Here is a 27,327-nt window from a genome sequence, read left to right as displayed (position 1 = left end):
TAAAGTGCATTTTAAACTGACTTAGAAAGCTTACACATACACGGTTGGTACACATTCCGGCGACGTCAAACAACCAGGTTCACGTTCGTGTCATAGCATTCACCCCCATCGCACACACATGCGCGCGTGGTGCTTGAACACACACACTCAAAAGTAGGCGGAGTTTTGCACGGAGAGATTGAAAAAGGACGACGGTCGTTGCGCCAAGGGAAGGTTGCCGCGTACCTAGTAAATACGGTGCACCTTTGCAAGTCACTGTGAGGGAATGAGACATTTACCTCACTGGGTAGCTTCGCTGGATGGGATAGCAATCTCTGGGTCTGGGTATGCATGCACAGCACAGTTTCCTCGTGCGATGCCGTGTGTTTGTGCAGGTAGGATTTGGTTTTCTGTTTCTGCGTTTGTCTTTCAGAATGTGAAAAAGACATTGGTTTTTTAAGTTTCTTTTTCGTTTGTTTTTTACTGTCTGCCGGTCTGTCTGTCTGTCTGTCTGTCTGTCTGTCTGTCTGTCTGTCTGTCTGTCTGTCTCTTTCTCTCTCTCTCTTTTGTTTTGTTTTTTGTTTGTCTCTCTGTCTCTGTCTCTGTCTGTCTCTCTCTCTCTGTCTGTCTGTCTCACTCCTTCACTCTATCTATCTATCTCTCTCTGTCTTTCTCTCTCTCTTTCTCTCTCTCTCTCTCTCTCTCTCTCTCTCTCTCTATCTCTCTCTCTCTCTCTCTCTCTCTCTCTCTCTCTCTCTCTCTTTGTTTGTTTACCTTCAGTCGTTACTAGCAGTCAGGGTCCGGCTTCCCCCAGAGCCCAAAGAAATTTGATCCAAAAACCATCTGACAGGTGTTTTCTGAATTCTATATTAAAGTGCCGCGTATAAAAGAAAAAAAAAAAGAAAAACTAAAAAAAAACCTTTTGGAGGACATGAGTTACCGCCCTTGCTAAATCCTTAATTAAAACTGAGCTTGAGGGCGTTTTAATTTATTTTGTTATGACCTGAAAAGCGTTTGAGGACATGTGATACCCGCTCAGAGTGTCACAATAAATCAAATTCCTGCTAACATGGTTATTATGATATGAGTTAACCCCTTTTATTACGAAAGTTCTAGGTAATTGAGCAGTAGGTTTAACTTCATCACTTTTCACCCTTGTTAGTTCTGAGAGCAATAAATACTACGATAAACGTCATCTTCTTTAATGTCCGGGCGTTCTTTTTAAGAATATAATTATACATCTATTCTAAAAATGTAAGCAACCTTTTTCTAATCACATGCACTATCATTTTAAATGGCACGACCATCAGTTCTGTTCGCGCAGTCATGTTTGTGAGTTATCGCCAAAGCTAAAAGAAAATGTCCCGGAAAATAGGCGCAAAAGCAGTAACTTCTTTCGGAATATCTTGGCATCTCATTTTGATGGACTTTTCATACACGAACACCGCTAAAACAACCTTCAAAACAGTTTAGTTTGGATACAGGGCGTTGTTTACTGCTGGGGTGAGTCTGAATCTAGCAGGCAAGCACCTAAGACAAAAAATAGTCTTGGGGGTTCATTTACCGTCATCTCCGTTACCGGCTTTTTCCAGCAAATGAGCAAGAATAAATGCTCCAAATTGTGATATGGTTTTCGCCCACCGGAGCATACTACGAAAAAAAACCAACATCGGCATATACAACTAGAAATTGAACTACTGACATCCCATCGTAATAATATAGATGACAGTGTCAAGGTTTTGTTTAAGCTTTCCATTGGGTGTGATTCCTGCTCGTTGACTTCACACAACACAGCTCAGCACACATAGCACAGACATAATTATGGGCGCAGTAGTTTCAGCTTTCTCGAGGAGACCTCAGCGAACTAAAAAATAAAGTGCATCTACTTATCTTCGTCTACCGGTATTTATTACAGAGGGTTGCGGATAAAACGACCAGATACTCAATAGACAACGGAGACAAAGGAGACGTCATTTTTCTCGTCTAAGACTTACGGTATCGCATAACATCCCGTTTGCTGATACGGTTCGTCGTCCGGGCTGGAGGGGGCAGGGGGTGGGGGGAGGGGGTGGGGTGGGGTGGGGGGGGGGGGGCTGGGTGCAGTGGGGGACTCACCGACAGTCTGAGATGAGAAAAATGACGTCATCTTTCTTTGGTACTGAGTACTCGGTCGATATCCCCGCAAGCTCTGTACCAGCAACCTGAGAAGGAAAGCACAAAACAAACGCTAACAGATCGATTCAAAGCTTCCTTTTCCTGTTATACGTACATGCTGTGCTTTCTGTTGCACGTTTTTGTGTGTAACACTATAGGTCTGGTATTTGCTGTTCCTTTAATTACGACACACTTTGTCCATCTATTTAATATTGTGTAAGTCATGGGACTAATAGGGTACACAGAAATGTTGCTTGGATCAATTTCTATCAAACCTAGTTTGCTCCAATTAGGCCTAAAGGCTAGCTAAAAAGAGTAAAACTACCAAACACTATATTAAACTTCTTCGCAAGATTACAAGCTAGTTATCAGCGTGAAGCTAAAGACATCCATATTAGGGGCCTCTCCTCCACTTGCAGTAAGTAAACATTTCTGAAACCTCCATCGACCCTGTTTCGAGACACCAATGTCACAGAGTCGTCTGTTATGTTATAGAAACACCTTACCTGCTTCTTGAGCGAATGACAAGGACGGGAAAGTAGGTCATCCATGGGAGGGGTTGGGGGGTCTTAAATTATTATCGCCATTCAAATTAGTAAAATAAACAGGATGTTATTTCTTAGAGCAATGTTCTATGCAGTATACCCCGAACTCGTCAAACAAGTTTAAGATGGGGGAGGGGGTTGCGACGGGGGGAAGGGATGGGGGTATCGGTTGAAAGAGGTATGGTAAGGAGGGGGGGGGACTTTCACAAGTATTATACTTTAATAAACTACACAAAATCAGTCATCCGTCGAATAGAATGTAGGGCACTTACTCACAACATGAAACCTGCATGTTAAACTCTAAATTGGAGCAAACTAGGTTTGATATAAATTGATCCAAAAATGAATACAGAAACATTTACAACTGGTCCTTATCAAGCGCCCAAGCTCCTAATGTGGACCAGTAAAGAGGCTAATCACTGTAAAAAGGCTCCTATACTTCAAAATAGCATGATACTTTTTCTTCAGCATTCCAGAAATTCTGGTGATGTGTGAGCTCGTTTGCCCATTTGGGTTCCCCATAGTCAGCTTCACTCCGCTTTCGTTGGGTATAGGCATGCTGGGTATTTTCGTGTTTCCATAACCCACCGAACTCCGACATGGATTACAGGATCTGTTCCGTGCGCACTTGGTCTTGTGCTTGCGTGTACACACGAAGAGGGTTAAGTCACTAGCAGGTCTGCACATAAGTTGACATGGGAGATCGGAAAAATCTTCACTCTTAACCCACCAGGCGGCAGCGACCGAGATTCGAACTGACGACCCCCCGATTAGGAGGCCGACGTCTTACCACTGCGCCACTTCGCCCGAATGATACAACTTAGTGAGCAAGTCAGACTGATTAAAAAAGGCTTCACATTTATCTGTTTTGGTTCGACGAGAACATTATTTGAAGCACAAGAGGTCACTAAAGAAACATATCAAAATACAAAGAGAAAATAAAAGAAATGTCCGTCGGTCCGTCCGTCCTTCTGTGTGTGTGTGTGTGTGCCTCTCTCTCTCTTCCTCTCTCTCTCTTCCTCTCTGTCTGTCTGTCCGTATGTCTGTTTATATCTCTCTCTCTCTTTCTCTCTCTCTCTCTCTCTCTCTCCTTCTCTCTCTCTCTCTCTCTTTCTCTCTCTCTCTCTCTCTCTCTCTCTCTCTCTCTCTCTCTCTCTCTCTCTCTCTCTCTCTCTCTCTCTCAACTTGTTTATAAAAGTATATGATAAACATGCACCATTCAGAACCTCTCGTGTGCAGCAACACCCAAAACCAAAATGGCTTACACACGACATTCAATGTGCGATTAATCACCGCGATTTTCTTAAACGTAATGGCAGAGAAGAAGAGTACAGAAAGCAGAGAAACGAAGTAACGTCCATGAAACGTGCTGCTCGCAAAAAATATTACCGTGAGCTCGCTGCATCAAATACGAAACAAAACTCAAAAGCCATCTGGAAAGTGATCAACCAGTTGACACGTAAAGAAACCGTAAAATCTTCTGTCATTGATGTACCTGCGGATGATCTTAACATTCATTTCACTTCTATTGTTGAAAAAATAATCACAAATGATAGATCAAAACAGAATAATCTGGACAAGTTGAAACAGTTTTGTGTTTCAAAAAATATTACACATAATTTAGACATCCCCCTGTTATCTGTGAGCGAAGTCTTCCATTATCTGATATGCTTAAAACAAACTGGTACTCATGGTCTAGATAATCTTGATGGGAAAATTTTGAAGTTGTCTGCCCCTTTTATTGCAGAATCTCTGACATACGTTTACAACTTGTGCCTGGACAAATCTGACTTTCCCGCCAAATTAAAGGAGGCAAAAGTAATCCCGCTATTCAAATCAGGTAATTCTTCTGACCCCGCCAATTACAGACCAATCTCGATTCTTCCTGTTTTATCCAAACCACTTGAAAAACACATATATACACACTTGGCCGCACATTTGAAGAAATACGACCTTATTCATTCAAATCAGTCAGGCTTCAGAGTAAATCATTCGTGCCACACAGCATTAATAAACCTTCTTGAAAACTTGCTTAGCAACATTAATAATAATGAACTCTGTGGTGTCCTATTCGTCGATTTTGCAAAAGCATTCGACGTCATTAATCATGAGTTACTTTTAAGAAAATTAGCTGAGTATAGATTGTCACCCCAAACCCTATGCCTCCTCTCATCTTTCTTAGCCGGACGAGAGCAATCCGTCTGCGTGAATTCCACTATGTCAAGTAAAAGACCAGTGTTATATGGAGTCCCCCAGGGTTCTGTCCTTGGGCCACTTCTTTTCTCTCTGTATATTAACGATCTTCCTTTTAGTGTTAATGATGATTGTGAACTATTTGCTGATGATACGACCATACACACTTCTGATAAAAAATTAGACAAAGTTTATTTATCATTGCAGAACAGTGTAGATGATCTCATTAATTGGACAAAATATAACCACATGAGTCTTCACCCCCAAAAGACCAAATACATGTTAATTACAACAAGGCAAAAAAGACAAAACATCAAGAATAATCCTCATTCCTTATTAATTGGCAACGATGCAATAGCGGAAGTAGGAGATCACAAAGTTTTGGGAGTAAATATCGATAATAATTTATCTTGGACCCATCATGTTAGATCGTTGTGCAAAACCGTGTCGAGGAAAATATATTTGTTGAACAGAATAAAGCACTTTCTTGATCCACACTCAAGGTTATTATTTTATAATGCATACATACAAACCATCACGGATTATTGTTCGACCATCTGGGACTCTGCCAGTGCAAACATTTTAAAACCACTGTACAGTCTACACAGACGAGCACTAAAATCAGTTCTATTAAAACAATCCAGTCTTGTTTTCGACGATTATAAAAAACTTAAGATTTTGCCCTTAAAAGAAAGATTTAAATCAAATAAAGGCGTGCTCCTTCACAAAATCCTTTCCGGCCATGCACCGAGTGCTTTCATTACAAAATTTAAAGCCAAACCAAGCCGAAAATTCAACGTCCCCATTCCGCGGATAGATCTCTTTAAATCAAGTTTAGCTTATTCTGGCAGCGTTTTGTGGAATTCTCTCCCGGAATCAGTTCGAGTCCCAACAAGTCTCAATACTTTCAAAAAACACCTCTCATTACATTTAATGTCAAATTACGAAAAGTCACAGTGATGGAAGACTTCGTTCTGATTATTTTCATATTGATCATATCTGTCCATAAAGCATCAGTGTTTCATAACGCAAGAATGTATGTATAGCCTACAACGTGTATATAGTCATGTGAATAGTTTCTCTGCCTTGCTTATCTTTTGTAATTGTTTTACGTATGTATATATATATATATATATATATATATATATATATATATATATATATATATATATATATATATATATATATATATATATATATATATATATGTATTCAAGATTAGAATGGTCCCTCTCTGGGCGAGGGCTGGTTGAAAAGAAGCTCGTTTATATTGCTTATGCCACAACCCTCGTAAAATAAAATTTGATTTGATTTGATCTCTCTCTCTCTCTCTCTCTCTCTCTCTCTCTCTCTCTCTCTCTCTCTCTCTCTCTCTCTCTCTCTCTCTCTCTCTCTCTCTCTCTCTCTCTCTCTCTCTCTCTCTCTCTCTGTACATACTTAGCAAGAGATTGCCGGCGAAGGTTACCCGAAGTTGTCACTCAGCGCTTTTTCAAGAGGCAATTGTTAAAGCAAGCTTTGTCATGAAAGACTGATGGAAAGGGCTTTCAAGTCCATGAGGAGAGAGCAGCAGACACAACAATTGCATTCGGACTTGTAAAGGATCCTACTTCATAGGTCACACATCATTACGTCCGGCTGAGTTGGCCACCGTCGTCAGCTGGATAGTTTATGTTATTCTACATACGTGAGAGAGACACTCGTGATATAATGATCGTTCAAATCACACGTGTGTATATCATGTAAATGAGGTCATATCAAGCAAGTCTGGCAGGGACCTGTTTTCCACTGCTTATGATGCCAGAGTCACCGAGACGAACGGCATTATAGAAAAAAAATTGCGCTCGCTAATTACCCTCGATGAATTTTTAGAACTAACACCTCACGCCACACTTTCAGAGTGACATTTCTTTACTTTGACGTAATATAGTGCACGAGGCTTTAGAAGAGATCGAGGTTCCAAAACAAGCGTCTTCAATATAGCTGCCTCGACTGCAGGAAATGTTCAGTAAAATACACGTAAGTACAGTGTGTAGGATAAACAGAATACTACATGGCTTGCTGTGTCGTACCAGATTTACACTCGTTGCTTTTTCAAATAATGAACAGCTCGCTTTCGCTCGCAGTTCAATATTTTAAAAAAACCTCGTGTAAATTTGGTACGACACAGCAAGCCATGTAGTATTCTCTATGTCTCTGTTTTCCCGTCAAACCAACTGAGCTACACCCGTTTGTTCTTTTAAACAAAGGTGGTTAATTTATATTCAGAATTCATTCTTATCATACTGACATAATACAGTTCACTTTTGTTTTAATTTGCCAAGTTGTACCTGTTACTCATTTTCGTAAATGTTATGTCATAATGATAAGCGCACCAGCACATTGTGTGTAAAAAATGTTAGTGTCTCGGATGTTTAGTTTTTTGTCCATTTGAACTTGTTTAAGTTATTAACAAGTCGCGTAAGGCGAAAATACAACATTTAGTCAAGTAGCTGTCGAACTCACAGAATGAAACTAAACGCAATGCAACGCAGCAAGACCGTATACTCGTAGCATCGTCAGTCCACCGCGCACGGCAAAGGCAGTGAAATTGACAAGAAGAGCGGGGTAGTAGTTGCGCTGAGAAGGATAGCACGCTTTTCTGTACCACTCTTCGTTTTAACTTTCTGAGCGTGTTTTTAATCCAAACATATCATATCTATATGTTTTTGGAATCAGGAACCGACAAGGAATAAGATGAAAGTGTTTTTAAATTGATTTGGACAATTTAATTTTGATAATAATTTTTATATTTTTAATTTTCAGAGCTTGTTTTTAATCCAAATATAACATATGTATATGTTTTTGGAATCAAAAAATGATGGGGAATAAGATGAATGTAAATATGGATCGTTTTATAAAAACAATATTTGTTTTACAATTTTCAGATATTTAATGACCAAAGTTATTAATTAATTTTTAAGCCACCAAGCTGAAATGCAATACCGTAGTCCGGGCTTCGTCGAAGATTACTTGACCAAAATTTCAACCAATTTGGTTGAAAAATGAGAGCGTGACAGTTCCGCCTCAACTTTCACGAAAAGCCGGATATGACGTCATAAAAGACATTTATCGAAAAAATGAAAAATAAACGTCTGGGGAGTTCATACCCAGGAACTCTCATGTCAAATGTCAGAAAGATCGGTCCAGTAGTTTAGTCTGAATCGCTCTATACACACACACACAGACACACAGACACACATACACCACGACCCTCGATCGTCTCGATTCCCCCCTCCACGTTAAAACATTTAGTCAAAACTTGACTAAATGTAAAAATGAACGGCAGAACACAGCAACTGACGTAGATTTGGATCGTGGGTGGCACTCGAACTTCCCAGTAGTAGTATAGTAAGGGGGATCTCATGCCTTTTTGAAGACGCCATTTTGAGGACGCATCTTGAGGACGCAATCTTGAAACGTCTTGAAACATCTTACGTTTTGAGACCATGTCTTGGAACGTCTTACATCTTCGTCTTCGTTCACATCTTTGTCTTAACACCATCTTGAAACGTCTTACGTCTTGAGACCATGTCTTAGAACATCTTAAAACGTCTTGAAACGTCTTACGTTCAAATCTTCGTCTTGACGCCATCTTGAAACGTCTTACGTCTCCATCTTTGTTTAAATCTTCGTCTTGAAACGTCTTACGTCTTGAGTTTTGTTTAAATCTTCGTCTTGACACCATCTTGAAACGTCTTACGTCACCATCTTCGTCTTATAACATCTTACGGTCTAATCTTTGTCTTGACGCCATCTTGAAACGTCTTACGTCTTTATCTTTGTACAGATTGTGCAATCTTTGCCTCTAGCTCTCATTTTCTTTGTTTTTAAAATTATTTATTTCGTTGTCGAGGGTATAAAATAAGGAACCTAAGGAAGTGTATGTCGACTTACAGCAATGGATCCACGATGGAAACATCCTTTTACCTGTGTCTTGACGCCGTCTTGAAACGTCTTACGTTTCCGTCTTGAACCATCCCTTATCCCGTGTCTTACGTCTCCATCTTCGTATACCATTTTGTCTTTGTCATTATCAATGTACACAGTTTTGTCTTTCCACTGACCACACCATACACTCAGAGGATAGCTGGTGGTGGTGGGAGGGTGTGGGGTCGATTGCATCAGACGATCAGTACACAATGTGTTCTACATATGACAGGTCGGTATAAACTGGTCATCAAACCATGATGCAAGAGTTATTGTTGAATAAGAAGTTCCAACTGATTGTGCATACACCAACAACTTTAGTGGCACAAGCTGATGACAGATTTAAAACTCTAAGCCTAGGAGATAATGAATGAGGTGGGGGACAGCAAAACAAAACAAGAAAAAAGGGTTGATCAGAGATCAACAGCGCCAAAACATGTTGTAGAACATGGGGGGGGGGGGGGGGATTAGTTGTGTGTGCGACTTTGAAAACGTAGAATGGAACTCCGCATAAAAGAACGTTCCAACGTAAAATCAAACTAACTCCTTTATACCGTATTTTGCCATGTGTAGGCACGGTCATGAAAGGGGTTCCAATGGTGCAGCCATAGTCATATTTTTAGAGTATGCACAAACACACGCCTCATCCCCTAGATCATTGGTGACCTGAAGAAAGCAGTTAGAGCTGGGTTCAAGGCCATGCCTATTCAGGAAAGCTTCCGCGCCATTGACAATTTCGGAGGTGTAATTTGATAACACCTCAGTTTTGGAGAAAAGGTAAATGTCCGACCATTTTACCTATAGACTCGAAACTTTGTAGAATGGTCGTGGACAAACTAAAGTTCATGCACAACAGCTATCAAAATATTTGTTAAATTCAAATGACTGAAAAAATAACCCCTTCGTTGTAAAGTTTCACTTTCGCAATATGCGCAAATTTAATCAATGATATGAACGCATTCATCCATGGGAAATGTCCTGATCCTGCCTGCAATTGCTGTATTGAAGGCATTGATTGTCTAATGTTGACTAATGTATACTATGTCATTTGAATTACCCCAATCCACTCATATACAGAAAAATGAACGACTGAAACGGGAATCAAAGGTGGGAGCAGCAATGCAACTTCAATCACGGTATCATCAGTGGAAGAAAAGTGACTAAAAAGGAGGAAGCACCAATCCACACATAATCACAGTAACATGTAACACAAGGTGACTTGGATGAAGCAGCCACCCAACTAATGTATTATGACAATGAGCAATCTGCACATAACATAAAACCATCAAAGCGATGTTCCTTAAAATAAAATGGTATCCAGGTCACTTGGGTTCAGTTATGTCATAGCATAAAACAGCTCACTGCTCCCATGAATTGTTCTGAGCCTTGCAATGATAAGTAAAGCAATGAGAGCAGATCTGATGCAGTGCACTGTCAATCATTGGCCGGCTGAAATATACTGCAATCTTGATGCAAATTACCATGTAATTTTCTTGGTGATATGGTCATCACTGCAGGCAGTAAAAGATCACCCAACGTTTTGCAATGAAGAACAATGAAGTTATTAGTCGAACAAAAAATAAACAGACGAATAAAGATTGAATAAAGATTGAACATTGTCAAATGCAATGGGGCTGGATCTCCCTGTTGAAGAACTTTGAGCAAAAGACCACAAATGAGCTAACAAAGAATACTGTACGAAAGTACGAAATGTTACATGCACTGCAAGATCTCCCTGTTGAGAAACTTTGAGTAAAAGATACCCATTTTATTGCAAAGAAGACATACAGAGTAACATGTATATGAACAGAGTGCAAAGAATTCAAACAAAGAAGACCCGACATTTTTAAAATTATGTCAAATGCAGAGTGGCGGAAAATGTGTTTCGTGAGGAACTTACAGCACACACAAACACAACTATTTGCAAAGTGTAAAAACAACACGAAGAGAGTGAGAAGAACGAGTAACAATTAAAAACATTGCAAGAAATAACAAAATGTCATATGCAGTGACGATTCTGCTGCGGAACTTTTAGTTTTAGTAACAAGTTACGAAGTTTCTGTAAATAGTTAACACGGTGTTCAAACAACATGAACAAAATGAGAAAAAGAGCAAAATAAATGCAATGGTGACAGTTCTTCGCGTACAGAAATGTTCAGTGTGTCGGTGACCAAAACAAGGAATTCTTGTGAAACCTAGACATATTGCATAACACCAGCGGCGGAGCACGCAAGAATAATGGTTCGATATGAAGACTCGACAGAGTAAACCCTATCATTATCTCCAGAGCGCTTCCAGTAGAGGCTGCCCGCGCCCGTTCACTGATACAAAAAGGTACCAAGTGTCGGTGTCTAACTGTCCCTCTCAGCGGGAGAGTTGCTTTGTCATAACCCCCTCCGTCCACCTCTGTTGTTTCAATGCCGGGGTGAGGTCAACGGTCAATCACAGCCCACCCCAGTCGCGAGACACTCAGCTGGTCGTGGGCTTTGCTTTGCTTAATCCGAATGTTGTACTCCGATGTAAGTAGACATAATGATAAAGAAAATTTGCTGATTCAAATCAGCAGGTTCCCAGACGTTCCTTCATGTAATTTTTAGGTGAATGGTCAAAGTGGTTTCTTGTACACACTCAGTCATCTTGCACCAACAATGCAACACAAAGGAACTTAGTCGATAAATATCGACAGGGGGCCGACAAATGGTTTAAATGTGAAATGTGTGTATATGGGTGTGGGTCTGAAACAAACAAACAAACCATGTGAACCCCAAAGTCATGCGCCCACACGAACACACACACACACACACCCACGCGCGGGCGCTGTAGAACACACACATAATATAGTAAATACTTCAACACAGTGTGCGTATAATGTTGTATTTGTTTAGTTTAACTTTCAAAGAAACCACAAAAAAGAAATCAACATGAACAACTTCAGAGCTCTTACTTTGATTACAAACTGCATGATTTGGATAAAAGTTGATCGGTTTGATCTAATGCTGATTTCAGTTTTTTTCAGCGGCATAAGTCAGTGCTTCGTCTCGTATCGAAAACAAAAGCAGACGACAAATTTAGTCAGTTGGAGTTGTCTCCCGTACTCCTGTAGCATGCACTGATCTAAAAATAATCCACTATTCAGTTTAGATCAGTGCGCTGCACCGAGACGGTTCGGGAATTCCCAACAAAAGAAAAGATCCACAAAATATAGTCCCGGTCCCCGCGCGCACTGCTCGGCGCCACGGCCAATGACCGATTTCTGTGGCTTCACCACCGCGGCACTCCAAAAGTAGTAGTCCGCGTAATGCAAGCGTCTGTTCTTGAAAATTTCCCACTGATCTAAAAATAAAACCAGTGCAATTTCCTCGGTCGGGCTTTGCCACAGAAACTCACGGTTTAGTCAAATGTACAATGTATATATTTTCTGATTTGTGCGCAAAAGCTTTTTTTCTTTTTTCTTTTTTTTAACATAACAATGTTTAATGTCACTGTTTGTTTAAAAGAACATGGTCACATTTGTAAAAAAATGTTAGATTAGAAAATAAATAACATTTTGGTTCATGATTTTTCCTACACCTGTGCTGAAAATAAGAAATAAAAATGTTGGTATATAAGTCACTCAAATACAGGTAAGTATGCATGGCTCGGTTTGAGTTTGTTGCGGTTGACCCTAAACAATTCGATCTCTGATGTTTTTGTTAAACAATTTTGTAATTCACAACTTCCTGTGTTACACAAACTCAGTGATGACCAATTTTACCTCCACCCCTCCCACAGGGTGACGGATTTCACAACTTTCTACAGATGAACAACAATGTTGCCTTCACCCCTCCCATAGGGTGACGGATGTCACAACTTTCTGTGTACACAAACTGATGACGACATAAGCGCATGCGCAAACGCCTGCCGACACCCATAAGCTTTCAGCTATACATACATGTGAGCCAACGCCAGCGTAATACTAGGGCTCATGGCCCTAGAATAAACAACACATGGAAAAAGTGGAAGGTTGCTGGGGTCGATTGCATCAGGCTATACGGGTACCAAGGGTATCAAACTTATGACAGTTCGGGGTGCAAGCTGTAATTATCAAATACGCACAGAGAGCAAACGTTCAGAGAGAGATAGATCGAGAGAGAGAGAGAGAGAAAGAGAGAGAGAGAGAGAGAGAGATGACAGTGGATTATTACTTTACAGGCCATTGGCCCCTGGAAAGGGGTAATATTATTATTCAGTGACTACTTTACCTAAAGCTTGCAGCGTGGAAAAACACCATAATATGGTGTGATGAATAAGACCGGTACATAGCTGCATTCTGCTCCTGTTATAGCACACGGCGGGTACAACGTGTCCCCAATGTGCAGCAAAGCAGAACGACACAAGGGTCCGGGTAGGATATTGTACCTGTCATCATGGCCTGCCTTTTATGACAGCCAGTGTTGTGTAGACTTGTTTTCTCTGAGCCTCAGTGTACTTGTCATGCATCATGGATTACCTTTTTGCCCACCAGTGTTGTGCAGACTTGTTTTCTCTGAGCGTCAGCCTACCTGTCCTACCCCTGTTGTTATTCAACCCCACCCCAACCCCCACCCCCACCCCCCCACACACACACATACATACACACACACACCTTGGATTATCTCTTTTATAAACAGAGAGATTGCGAGAGACAGAGATAGACAGACAGACAGAGACAGTCAGTCAGCGAGACATTGAGACAGACAGTGAAACAGAAAGAGCTGGGGGGCAGGGGAGAGATCGAGAGAAACAAAGACAGAGACGGTTGGGTAGTTATTGTTGTTTAACGTCCCTTTAGCCATTATGGCGATACCGGACTGGGACAGAGGCAGACAGACAGACAGATAGATCTGGACAAATAGAAACATAAAGAGAGAGAGAGACCCAGTTTCTGTCCTGCGTAAATGTTTCAGTTTTCAAAACACATACATAATTGCATTTCTGCCGAGTAAGGTCCTCGGCTGAGTTCATCGCGATCTGGATGTGCAGTTACATGAGACGAACAAGAGTCCGGGTAAGCTTGCTCCTTTCAAAAAGGCAAGCCTGTTTTCACGGCCTGTGTTTGCTTCGAACGTCAGCGTACTTGTGATTATAGCAAGAGTCGTGACTGACTCAATTAACCGGGTTACAGAAATGTGAAAGACAGCAGCTTTTGTCCGACGTAAACGTATCAACTTACACACAAATACATATTTGTATCTGTATTTGTGCTAACCCAAGTACGCTCAACCCCCAACCACCACGATCCCACGATGAGTTCTTCGCGACCCGTATGTGCAGTAGAGTGAGACGTCTCGAGGATCCGGGTACACGTATCGCGTGACCGTGATGAGTCCTTTATCTTCACGCCGGAAAAATAGATACATCGTGTTTTGTTGGCGTAACACAAAATATACGGTTCGCATTAGCTCGCGAGAAAAACTTGAGATGGGTGGCTCTATATTTGTTGCTCAGAGAGGCGCTAAACAGCATCGTATCTCTTATATCGATTAACGTGCACAAATAGTTCTGTTATTCCACCTCGGAATCTTGCCGTAATAAGGGAGAGAGAGAGAGAGAGAGAGAGAGAGAGAGAGAGAGAGAGAGAGAGAGAGAGAGAGAGAAAGGGAGAGACTGAGAGAGAGAGAGACTGAGAGAGAGAGAAAAGAGAGAGAGAGAGAGAAAGAGAGAGAGAGCTTTCTGAACAAGAAAGAAGCAACTGAAAAGAAATAAGAAAATCATCGATCGATCAAGATTCTTTAAAGTCAGCTTGGTCACAAGAATCTGGTTTAAGTTGCTGTATTTTACAGTTTTCCTTACATGATAATTTCTTAGCTCCGTGTAATTGACAACACATTTCAGTTTCGAGGTGCTGGGACGACACCAAATTGACTAAATGCCTTAGTTACCTATTTAACCGGGAACTATTTCGTTAAACGATTTATTCCTGACATATTTTCTCAGGCTTTACTGACCATGACTTTTGAATTCAGTATGTATTTGTACTTGATTAAAACACACAAAAATAACGACGGTTAGTTCGTGAAAAGAGACTGACTTGAATGTCTTGAATCATGTTTGCATAACTACAGCGATGCAGCGAATACTGCCTAAGAAAATTTGATTTAATTTTAATCTATACAATTTTCTGCGGTGTTTTTATGGTCATTTAAAAAGGATGTTCACAAACAAACATATTTTTTCATCCAGTTACTTTTTGCAGCACTGTCAGCCGGACACAGCCGACAGCAGCCGCTATACGCGAACTTCCTTGTGCGGCAGGGAGTGGCTCTTTTCCCGCGCTGAGCTGGCCGGTCTCAATTTCGCACCGCAGCGCTAAGAAGGATGACGCGTCTCTGTATACTCTATAGTCTCTGACTCAATTAACCGGGTTACAGAAATGTGAAAGACAGCAGCTTTTGTCCGACGTAAACGTATCAACTTACACACAAATACATATTTGTATCTGTATTTGTGCTAACCCAAGTACGCTCAACCCCCAACCACCACGATCCCACGCCGGTGACTTATTCGCGACCCGTATGTGCAGTAGAGTGAGACGTCTCGAGGATCTTCTTTTCCAGAAACTGACTGCAATAGTGTCAGTTTGATAAGCGTCTACCATTAATTTACGAAACTGCCTGGGTTTAAATGTACTTATTTTTTGATAATCCATTACCTTCATAGCTTGTATTCCATTATCATTCATCTTCAAAAAAAGGGATGCTATTGCTGTGCGAATTGCCCCATATTCAAATAGTCTTGTTGGTTTATGCCCAACTCTTTCACAAATCCTGTGAAATGGTAAAAACATATTATTCTCGTATAAATCCTTCACATAGCATATATCAGATGTAACCCAATCACGTAGAAACATTGTCTTGCCACGATAAGCAATTAGAGAGTTATTCCATAGGCATAAATTCTCCAGCTGGGTCATTTTTTTCACGCATGGTAATATCTTTTCATGGTTGTCAAGCCAACATTCTAAAACGCTTTTCCAGAACTTGTTTGTAATCAACCCCAACCCTTTAAATAAGGCTGGTTTGACGTTTGCTTGAAAGCAGCATAGATTTTTTCCGAGTTTGGAGAACATACTGAGTGGAATACTTTTCCAAGCTTCTTCGTTTGGTTGCAGTAATTTCGAAAACCATCCAAGTACAAAGGATTTTTGAAAGTCACCCAAGTCAATCATATTTAGGCCACCTTTACTTGTTTCCTGGCACATAACTTTTCGTTTTACCTTTCATAGGCTTTTGTGTTTGAAAATCTTTTTTTCCAAATGAATCTGAAAAACATTGAGTTCAGTTTACATATGATCTTTTCGGGTATAATCAAAGCTTGCAAAGCATGTGTTAATTGAGGGATCAAAAGTGATTTTACAAGGCAAATCTTTCCCATTATACTGCAGTTTCTCTTAGACCACTTAATCATTGTGCTCTGAATATGATTAATTTTTTCCGTCCAGTTTTCTTCGATTTCCGAGGCTTCTAAATTATTACTAAAATATATACCAAGAATTTTGACTTTTGATTTCCATCTGAAGCCACATGGCTGCTCCTCAGAGTACTTCTGTGAACCCAACCACATGGCCTCCGATTTTAGTCTGTTCACAGCCAGTCCTGAGAACTTGGAGAAATATGACACCAATGTCAGAGCATTTTGCACATCATCAGTGCCTTTCAGAAAAAGCGTAATATCATCAGCGTACAAGATCATTTTCAATAGTCTTTCTTGATTAGTACTATTGACTGATGGCAAGAATACCCCTTTAACTGTCTGATCTGCCCTCATCTTGACTGCCAGCAGCTCTAAGGCGAGCACGAAGGCCATTGGTGAGAATGAGCAGCCTTGTCGAATTCCAGCGTTCATTTCTATAGGCTCTGACAACCACCCCATATAATTTACACAACTTACTGTTTCGTTCATGAGCGTAGTGACCCATCTAACAAAAGTGTTACCAAAATTGAAGCGTTTAAAGGCATACATTATGTATTCTTTTGATATTGTGTCGAAAGCAGCTTTGTAGTCTAGAGCTAGGAGTAGCCCTGGTTTGTTCGTTTGTTTGAGATGTGTAATTATATCATCAATCATTCTAACTGCTGTGCTACTATTTCTGCCTTTCATAAAACCAAACTGATTTTCATGAATTATTGTTCCAAGCACACTTTTTAGGCGTACTGCTAGACACTAAATCTGGTGCAAGCTCAGAAACGTCGAGTTGGTCAGTGACGAAGACAGGTGTGTTTTAGACAAGTGATTACCAGCTCAACTGTGGCTGTCAACCCCTGACGGGTTATCTGTGACACCATTTCATTTTTCACGTGCACGTTGGGAACCCAATTGAAAGCCGTGTCTGTGTACGTGAGCCTCTCTCTCTCTCTCTCTCTCTCTCTCTCTCTCTCTCTCTCTCTCTCTCTCTCTCTCTCTCTCTCTCTCTCTCTCCATCATCCTTTAAGCACTTACAGTCATTAAACAGTTTTTAAAAAATGTGTTAAAAACCACTTAGTGTCTGAGTAGTTTAGCGCCTTTTGATTTGCCACACTTAGTATTACGTCAAAGATATGCTGTGCATTGTATGTTCTGAACATATTTTTGTTGTACTATTGCTACATGTTCGATTGCTACCAGCTTGTATTTATAATTACCTGCATAGTATACATTTGATTTTATGAATAACCACATATGTATGCTCTTCATGCCTCATCTTCATCATCATCATTATCATAATCATCATCGTCATCATCATCATCGATCATCGTCATCTTTATTATCACGTGCTGAAATTTTCCGACCTCCTTTTGTTGGTTAACTTTTTAACTTTTTAATTTTTAATTTTTTAATTATATAATTGTGTGTCTATGCGTCCCAAGGACAGATTGTAAGAAAAGGCGTAGCCTTAAATCTTAATCCTTGTTAAATAAAGTTCAATTCAATTCAATTCAATTCAATTTTCTCTCTCTCTCTCTGATTGTGTGTGTGTGTGTGTGTGTGTGTGTGTGTGTGTGTGTGTGTGTGTGTGTGTGTGTGTGTGTGTGTGTGTGTGTGTGTGTGTGTGTCTATGTCCGTGTGTCTGTGTCCGTGTGTCTGTATTTTTCTATTTGTCTGTACGTTTTTGCGTGCGTCTTAACACCTGGTATGTACATTATTAATGAGATCGATATCTTCTAGCGTTCAAGACCCGTGGTTGTTTTTCGATAAACTGTCAATCTTGAAAAGAAACGGCACTGTGTGTCTTTCTTAAACTGCTCCCTGCAGATTTTGTAATGTCGAAGATAATATCGTGTTTAAAGAATTCAGGCTGTGTTTAGAAAACACTTTGCTGTAGCTAATTAGCTCTTTGTACGTCGTTATTGCGCAAATGTGAGTATCATGGAAGAGACCTAAGGTAATAGTGTATATTATTATTTGTGCGGTTTTCTTGCTGATACTGGACTGTGTTTATTGCAAATGTCGGATAGGTTCTGGTTCACAAGTGTAATTACTTCGTTCAATTAGGGTGCATTCCTTGGAAGAAAATGACTGCTACGTTGTATCTTTCTCCGCATATTGTATCTATATGAAGCAGAGTAAAAACAGATTCAATAGTAATAGATTGCATGAGAAAGTAGAATTTAATTTACTCTATCATTATGTGACTTCTATGCATTGCATGACAAAATGTAAAATTGCTCGAATAAAACATTTTTACAGTACAATACAATACAATACAATACAATAAACTTTATTAATCTCTAAAAGAGAAATTGCATTGCTGAGCTTTTGTGTCCGTAATAAAACATATATAAAACATTCAAAAATAAACATTTGTTCTTTGTCATTCATACATTCTTGTGTTCTTATACATTTCTTCAATTCATACATCAATATTCTATCATAATTATGTATATGAAGAAGAAAAAAAATTAATTTACACGAATTACATTGGGAAAATGGCGTACATAATGTTTTACAGACAACCCAAGGAGAGCATACGTATCAAATCAAGAATTATTAAAATGATCATCAAGGATCATGTCCTAACAGAAAAATGTCAGATTTGTTTGAGGACTGATTAAATACAGGCCGTCGCGCATTTTGCGGATATATATCCACGGCAGATTTCTTTTTCGAAAGACCTGTTCACACAATCACGGAGTCACTCACATTTTCCCTTTAACAGGCGAAGACTGTAAATGTCTGTAGTTTTCAAATGGCGTCGTTTACAGCAGCTGTGCAATAGCAGTATTCAAATTAGTAGTCACTGGACTATATAAATTAAATGATGATGATCATATAACCACTGAAAAAAACTCTTCGGCCCTAAGCGTATTACTTTTACCAGTCAAAATTAACTATCGATCAACACCCGGATTGCTTGCTGTGGGGGGATGGAATTCTCTTATGGATTAATGAATTTATCCCACACACAAAACAGAGTGCACAGAGAGCACCAAGGCTGTTCATTGTTGGTATCTTACAAGTGTTAGGATCATCTTATCCGATATAAAAACCCGCTCATATCTGAGATTGTGAGCTCAAATATTTTCAATATAAGAATTGTGCATTTAAAGACTATACATTCCTTTTGTTTAAGACGGTACATGAGACGGTAGGCTTACCATTAACTCTTACTTATGCAAGTTCAAGTTTTATTAGTCCATAACCCCTGGGGGCATTTTGAACAATAAATACAATCAATACAAGCATGATATATGCTAATATAGTAAATAAAAAATATAAAAAAATTAAAAAATTAAGAATAACTGTTACAAATTCTATTAATAAAATCCAAAATATTCTTTAGCAACTTCTTTTTCGTGGTAGCAAACAGCTTTTTAAATGTAAGTGCATTAGGTTTTTACCAATAGTAAGGTGGTAACAACTCAGCTCTTTCTTCTTTGAAAAAAATCACAGACAAATAAATAAGGGAATTCATCACCTATGTCTTGTGATACACATTTGGTGCAAGTTCTTTCTGACCTCGGGATGTTAAGATAACGTTCTTTCTGTACAGGCAAATTGTTATTTAATGTTCTAAACTTCATCATTGAAACACATTGCTGATATGGCAGGTGTGTGACATAGTCTTCACATGCAAAAATATCTTTAAACATTCAATAATTCCAAAACATTTTTTTTCCAATTTCTGTAAACCATTTATGGATATACTGGTCATACAAGCTTCTTTTTACTTTCTTTTTAAACCATGCGCTTGAGTATTGAACATTTTCTTGAAAAGTCCAAAGGCCAGAGAGACCAATTTCATTTAAGGTTTTTTCAATAAAACATAAATAATTAGATTCAATCATCTTGTTGATATACAATTTATAAGTAAAGCAATACACAATACTTGAAAATTTATTTTTATGAATAGGACTAATCAGTTTATACCAATAGCAAAGCATTCTACATTTCATATTAACATCTAGTGGATATCTTCCAAATTCACCAAATATCATAGCATTTGGAGTTGATTTTTTTAGTTTGAAAACAATTTTATAAAAACGCAATTGAAGTTTAGTAGCAAGTTCACAGGAACCAAAACCCCATACCTCACATCCGTATAGTAAAATTGGAGCAATCATTTTATCGAACAGGTCAACTTGTATGTCCACAGGCAGTGACAATTGTCTACAAGTACGCAAAAGAACAAACATTGCCCTTGAGGCACGATCATATAGATTCTTCTGTGCGACTGAAAATTTATTATTATGATTAATTTTAAGGCCCAAGTACATTACATCAAACACTATTTCGATTAAATTGCCATTATACGTAAACATGCAATGGTTTATTTCTAATTTTACCCCTGGAAAAAACTATAACTTTCGTTTTGTTTACATTAATATTTAGACGCCATGCACATGTTTACTTTCATCAAAAAGAAATGTCTAGGTTGCTAGAGGAGCCTAGTAACTGCGAAGCATTTACGTTACTGCGTTGGGTAATGTCCCGGGAGTAAAAGAAATGCGATGCGAAAGTTGCAAAGATTTTTGTTTTTGTTATGTGTGCAGGAACCAGAATTGATGTGAACGGGACAGGAACAGGAAAGGCGGAGCTGAATCTCTGGCAAGAGGAATACGTACTTACACTACAGTTCATATACTACGAGTTATCACCTGTGATCGACTTTCTGCGAATGTCCTTCTTCCTTCTGATATGATCGTTGCTGGTTCGTGGTCCATCGGGGTGACAAACAGCTAGTCAACAATCAGCAGTTATGTATGTGTTATAATAGCTAGGTGTGCCTTTGAATGTCACTTCGGCCATTTTGGAGGATTAGTGCCTTTGTTCTGCTTCAAGGTTCCTGTTTCGACATAGTAAGTTGCTGTTGGAAACATGGCTCTTGAAACCTTTCCCGTTGCAGTTTTTTTTTCGTGTCTAAAATAATGGCTTCTGTAATTAACACATCAAGTGGAAAAGAGGCTTGTACAAAGTCTGCAACAATTTAGTTTTTCTCAAAATACGTCCCAGATATTATGACAAACTACGTAGCAAACTCACAACAACACCATCAAAACATGGACCGACATCCATTTTGGATGTGAAAACTCGTCGACCATACATAACACCCGCCACCTTGCCTGCCTGAGAAAAAACCTCATCCTTTCAAAAAGAAAGCCAAGCCCGGCACGTGCTATGGCGTCATCAGTTTCCAGGAACACGCTGAAGATCAGCTTGGTGTGTCTTCTGGGCTTCACGGCCTTTTGTCTGGTGGTACTGGAGGTCACCTTGAACGATCAGCGACTGGAGGCCAGTCACCAGCGCTACTCTGCATCTAAAGGCCTTCAACGTGATTACCCCATTAGACAGCGGGGTATGCCTTCTATGGCATCCTCGGCTAGTCGCTCGGTTCTCAGCCCAGAGACCCAACAGGTACATGTATATAGTTAAAATTGAACCGTTTGGTTAAAGTTACAGACCAGATTCACTAATATCGCAGTTTTTAAATTGTGATAGTGGTCAAGCTCTTAACTTAATGTAAACATGAAGTATATACAACCCACAGTGACGAGACAGACAGACAGACAGACAGACAGACAGACAGACATAACTGAATTTCAACGTATGGTTAAATCAACAACCCGTGATTTTTGTGCATTTTTTGTCTTTGTGAAATTTCTCAACTGTAAAAATCTGATTTGACCCAGGCAATGAAAAAACATTCAATTTCTGTCTCTGTGTAGAACCTCAGCCATTCGCCAGCCAGCTCTCAAAATGTTGGAACTGACCTAAAGGTCAGTGTTGGCGAGGTGTTTCGCATTATCGCGGGGACTTCAGTGAGGAATCTTATCGATAACTCATCCTTCCACGATGCGCCTGCCTCATTCTTCACCACTACGCCGTTTTCAAACGCTCAACAGAATAAAAAAAAACTCACAACTCAGCGAGTGCCATCCGTAGAATCCAGTGTGCTGCTAGGATCGTTTCTTGGAGCAGTTCCACCACCTTCTATCATGGACCATTGTAAACTGGCCAGGCAGGGACCGACAGCTACGTCCAACCAGACCTTCACTTTCAAAAGTCAGTCTCTACCCAACGGTACCCGTCCGGTGAGCTGTAACGGCTGTTTCAACGCGAATTTTCCGGGGCTTATAGAAAACTGTGGTGTGTGCAATACGGGCATGGGAAACAGAAGCCAGAAAGTGGAGATGGTCATCGTGATACTGACCACTCACGGGGCGGTGGACAGACGCCAAGCGATACGTGACACGTGGGCGTCCGTGACGCGTAATAACACGGCGCACATCAGGCACGTCTTCCTCTTAGGAAGGGTCAAGGTTAGTGCAAGGGGTTGTTTCCCTTTGAGTTGGTTTGCTGTTTGGTTACCACTGCTATTTCTCTCTCTCTCTCTCTCTCTCTCTCTCTCTCTCTCTCTCTCTCTCTCTCTCTCTCTCTCTCTCTCTCTCTCTCTCTCTCTGTTAGCTGACACCGCTTGTTTCACAGGTAGTTTTTCTTGAATTTGTATTTACCTGTCCGACGAAAGTTCATTTAATTACGATGTTTGCTTGACAAGAATTATCTTTGGCGCCTTTACAGTTGTCTTTTTGTCCGTCCTTCCGTCAGCTTGACGTCCTTCTTACCGTGCTGTCTGTCTGCTTTCCTGTTTGTCTGTCTGTCTGTCTGTCTGTCTGCGTGCCTGTCGGCCTGCCTTCCTGTTTGTCTCTTAGTCTGCCTATCTTGTCTTCCCATCATCCCTAATGTCCTTTTGATGTTTATCTTTGGTTTAAGCGTGTTTGTCTTTCTAGTTTTTATATTTAGTCAAGTTTTGACTAAATATTTTAACATCGAGGGGGAATCGAAACGAGGGTCGTGGTGTATGTGCGTGTGTCTGTCTGTCTGTCTGTCTGTCTGTCTGTCTGTCTGTGTGTGTGTGTAGAGCGATTCAGACTAAACTACTGGACCGATCTTTATGAAATTTGACATGAGAGTTCCTGGGTATGAAATCCCCGAACATTTTTTTCATTTTTTTGATAAATGTCTTTGATGACGTCATATCCGGCTTTTCGTGAAAGTTGAGGCGGCATTGTCACGCCCTCATTTTTCAACCAAATTGGTTGAAATTTTGGTCAAGTAATCTTCGACAAAGCCCGGACTTCGGTATTGCATTTCAGCTTGGTGGCTTAAAAATTAATTAATTCGATTCGTTGATGACACAACCATTTGTCGAGGATAGCGTAGGCACCCGGTCTGCTCCCCGCCTAAAAAAGGCCAGTGCCGTTCCGTCTTCGAGGGACTGCGTGGGTTTCATTTCGGAGTTTTCCTTCTCCTAGACGAGTTTCCTTCCATGGATGATGAGCCTCCTCTACCCTCGTTTTGAATTCAGAGTGGTCTTCTCTTAGGATAGCTGCCTGCCAGGGTTGACGAGCCTATCCTGCCCGGCTATTTGACCCATAGCTGGAGGTTGGTTCGTGGGCACCTGGGCGTTTCCACACACCGGTGGGCCCGCATGCCGCACGTCTAGGGGCCAACCTCCTCCGAGTCCTTGTAGTCTAGCCTGGGGCCTTGCGGTACCCAGTTTACGCCTGTCGCCGCGATGGAGGCACTACATAGGGCTTGTTGTGGAGAGGTTATTGTACTGGCAGGAGAGACTGACGCATTCTGCTCTCTTTTCGCATTGTCCTAAAAAGGACAGACGGTGCTAGCCAGCGGTGAGGGCTGAAAGCGAGAAGTGACAAGCACAAGACACTTCGCCAACACACTAGACACGTCACACAACCGTTTGGCAGGCAAATTAATTAATGACTTTGGTCATTAAAAATCGGAAAATTGTAAAAAAAAATAAAAATTTATAAAACGATCCAAATTTACGTTTATCTTATTCTCCATTATTTGCTGATTCCAAAAACATATAAATATGTTATATTCGGATTAAAAACAAGCTCTGAAAATTAAATATATAAAAATTATTATCAAAATTTTTTTTTCGAAATCAATTTAAAAACACTTTCATCTTATTCCTTGTCGGTTCCTGATTCCAAACATATATAGATATGATATGTTTGGATTAAAAACACGCTCAGAAAGTTAAAACGAAGAGAGGTACAGAAAAGCGTGCTATCGTTCTCAGCGCAACGAATACCCCGCTCTTCTTGTCAATTCCACGGGCACTGCCTTTGCCACGGGCGGTGGAGTGACGATGCTACGAGTATACGGTCTTGCTGCGTTGCGTTGCGTTCAGTTTCATTCTGTGAGTTCGACAGCTACTTGACTAAATATTGTATTTTCGCCTTACGCGACTTGTTGTTTTTTCTGTCTGTCTGTCTGTCTGCCTTCCTTGTCTTCTCGGCATCCCTTATGTCTCTCTGATGTCTGTCTTTCTAGTTTTCTTTTTGTCTGTCTTGTCTGTCTGTCTTTCTGTCTGCTTGCTTTAAAAAAAAATTCAGTCAGCCGGTTCTTCACCGACTCTCGATACATTCACGTCTGTTTTTTGGCCGTGAAATAAATTTCCCCTCCATCCCTTCACCAGGATGAACGCTCCATGAAGAGCGCACATGAGGAGCAGGCTCGTCACGGTGACATCATCATGTATGACTTCATGGACAGCTACTCCAACCTTACGTTAAAGACGTTGACAGCCATGCGCTGGGCCACCCGGTTCTGCGGCAATGCCAGGTGAGTACATTTGATGATTATTTTACTCTTGTAATTGTATACGCTGGTAACAACGCCAGGAGAACAATGGGGTTTTTTCTTTACTTTTGCGACCAAATAACTGGAAGATCGTTGGTTACACGGAAACGTGTACCCAATACCTTTGATGTCCACACTTGAAATTCACACCAGAGAGGAGGTGAATTAAGAACAAGGCGATAAGGCGGAGGGAAAGAATGTCTGTGCAGGCTGACATTAGCAGCCAGAAAGGAGGGCGCGAGAGCAGGTGATATATAGAAGCCTGAGAGCTAAAAGAGCAGGACAGTGAGGTGTTGAAGAGTGAAGATGCAATGGTCCCACTAAGCCATCGATCGTTGCTACCGGAAGTTGTAAATTACTTCCCTTGGATCACGACCACAACAGAGAACCAAGTACTCCTATCGCAGTCCAAGCATCACATTTTAGAAGATGCATGTATGTGTACGTACATCTCCTCGTCTGTCTGTTTGCATACCTCTACCTCTGCAAACAAGACGCATGCCCATGATTGTTCTCTTGCCTGGCGGACTGCGGGCCTTTCTGCCATCCCAACCCTCCCTCTCACTGTCTCTCTAACTGTTCTAACATTGTATGCACATTTGACAGCACAGTAAGTAATCCCAGACGCCTTCCTACGCATGACTTCTAAACAAAACAATAATATTTGTACAGGGGAACACCGTTATTTAAAAGACCTCTGAAATGTTCATATCTTTAACTTAAAGGAGGAATCTTCAAATGTAGTTAGATTAACAGATTATATGAACAGGAAATCTGAAAAGCAAGTTTTTTGTTTTTTAAAGGTAGGGGCGGGGTGTGGGGCTTAAAGGGTGAGTTCCACAGTGGTCTTTATACTATTCACTTTATTTTTGCTCCACAGGTTTTTGTTGAAAGCTGACGACGACATGTGGATCAACGTCCCCAATCTTCTCAACATCGCCCGACGCGAGAATGCAACGCTGCACACGGCAGTCGGAGGGGCCTGCCGTTTCAACGAACAACCCATCCGCAGCAAAAACTCCAAGTGGTACGCCTCCGTCAAAGCTTACCCTGAAAAAACCTATCCCGGCTTCTGCTCGGGGACAACTTACGTCACCAGCCTCAATGTGGCACGCCACGTCATTTCCGTTTCCCCTCACGTGCCTTTCTTTTACTTGGAGGACGTGTATGTGTCGTTGTGTATACAGAGGCTGGGGCCCCCTTTCAAACTGAAGGGACTGCGAGGATTTTTCCACGGCTGGTCGAACCCTTGCAAACTCCGAGCCGAGGAGACTGTGACTGTGCATCAAGTAAGCCCTGCAAAGCTGAAGGAGATATGGAAAGCCCAATGCCCGTCCGTAACACAATAGAATCGTGTGTGATACATAAAGTGTATAATATATCACATTTGTGCTGTTCACAATCAAACAGCTCAGCAGACAAAAGGTGTAGTTTACAATAATTGGGGGTTCTTTATCTGAACTTGAATTTGCGACTTGACGCTGGTGGTGTTGAGTTGTGCAACACGTCGATATATGCTTTGAATATGATTTTAATACAGACATATTACGTTTGTATGAGGATTCACAGCCTAAGCGAATCACGGGATGAAGAATTTTGCCTCCAGAGTCTACGACAAAACCGATAACTTGGAGATAAAGTCAGTTCAAGACAAAATAATCTAAGCCCAGACCGTCCATTCAAACCGAGACGAGTGGAGTCTAGTTGTTGAGTGACTAATATCAAATTTGGCAACTCAAGGAAGTCTACAGCGCACTTGCATCGTCATCTGTGCATTTAAATGTAAATTCCAAGGAGTGCATGTTCAACAGCTGACTGGGTAAGCTTATTGAAACAAACATGAACCTAAAACGCACAAACAAAAACAACGATCAGACTATTGGTGTGGTATTAAAACTAAAAGCCCCGTCTGCCCCACGATGAAAACTGCGGCAGAAGAACTTCGGGGAAAAGATTCAACTGGAGTGATACTCACTGACCGTGAAACACACACACACGCACACACACACACACACACACACACACACACACACACACACACACACACACATTCAAACACACGCACAGACATACACACACATAATCAAGGAATAGTTATTTGTTTCATGTTACTTCACATTTTTTTTAAATTTATTACTTTTGCATTCGAATTAGGATGAAAGATGTGGAACCACAAACCATGAAAGTCGGGGTGCATAGCATTGGGTTCCCTCCCATAAAGCCCCGTTCCCTCTCACAAGAGGTTTTCAGAACGATTGAAGGTTTGTTGAGCACCAGTACCGCAATATGGAATGAATAATCTCCTGAACTAATTGTTCAATTCTGTGAAACGTTTTGTGTGGTTTTGTCTCGACAAAATAAGAAATCGATCAACTGTTAATAC

General features: G+C 40.6%; 1 protein-coding gene across 1 annotated transcript; it reads left to right on the top strand.

The window, feature by feature from the left end:
• Positions 1-203: 203 nt before the first annotated feature.
• Positions 204-27,318, top strand: LOC138979913 (beta-1,3-galactosyltransferase 5-like). Its single transcript, XM_070352689.1, has 5 exons — positions 204-374; positions 20,825-21,686; positions 21,998-22,591; positions 24,781-24,926; positions 25,825-27,318. The coding sequence occupies exons 2-5, from the start codon at positions 21,450-21,452 to the stop codon at positions 26,291-26,293; spliced, it is 1,446 nt and encodes a 481-aa protein (XP_070208790.1). The 5' UTR covers positions 204-374; positions 20,825-21,449; the 3' UTR covers positions 26,294-27,318.
• Positions 27,319-27,327: the final 9 nt, after the last annotated feature.

The sequence above is a fragment of the Littorina saxatilis genome, linkage group LG11 (genome assembly GCF_037325665.1).
Source record: "Littorina saxatilis isolate snail1 linkage group LG11, US_GU_Lsax_2.0, whole genome shotgun sequence".
Lineage (NCBI taxonomy): Eukaryota > Metazoa > Mollusca > Gastropoda > Littorinimorpha > Littorinidae > Littorina > Littorina saxatilis.
Note: the sequence above shows the minus strand (reverse complement) of the source record. Positions and strands in the feature narration are given on the sequence as shown.

Excerpts from the sequence above, each read along its gene's own strand:
- LOC138979913 (XM_070352689.1), top strand. The coding sequence starts at position 21,450 with ATGGCGTCATCAGTTTCCAGGAACACGCTGAAGATCAGCTTGGTGTGT. Across the intron at positions 22,592-24,780 it reads TCCTCTTAGGAAGGGTCAAG|GATGAACGCTCCATGAAGAG; the intron begins GTTAGTGCAAGG and ends TCCCTTCACCAG. Across the intron at positions 24,927-25,824 it reads CGGTTCTGCGGCAATGCCAG|GTTTTTGTTGAAAGCTGACG; the intron begins GTGAGTACATTT and ends TTTGCTCCACAG.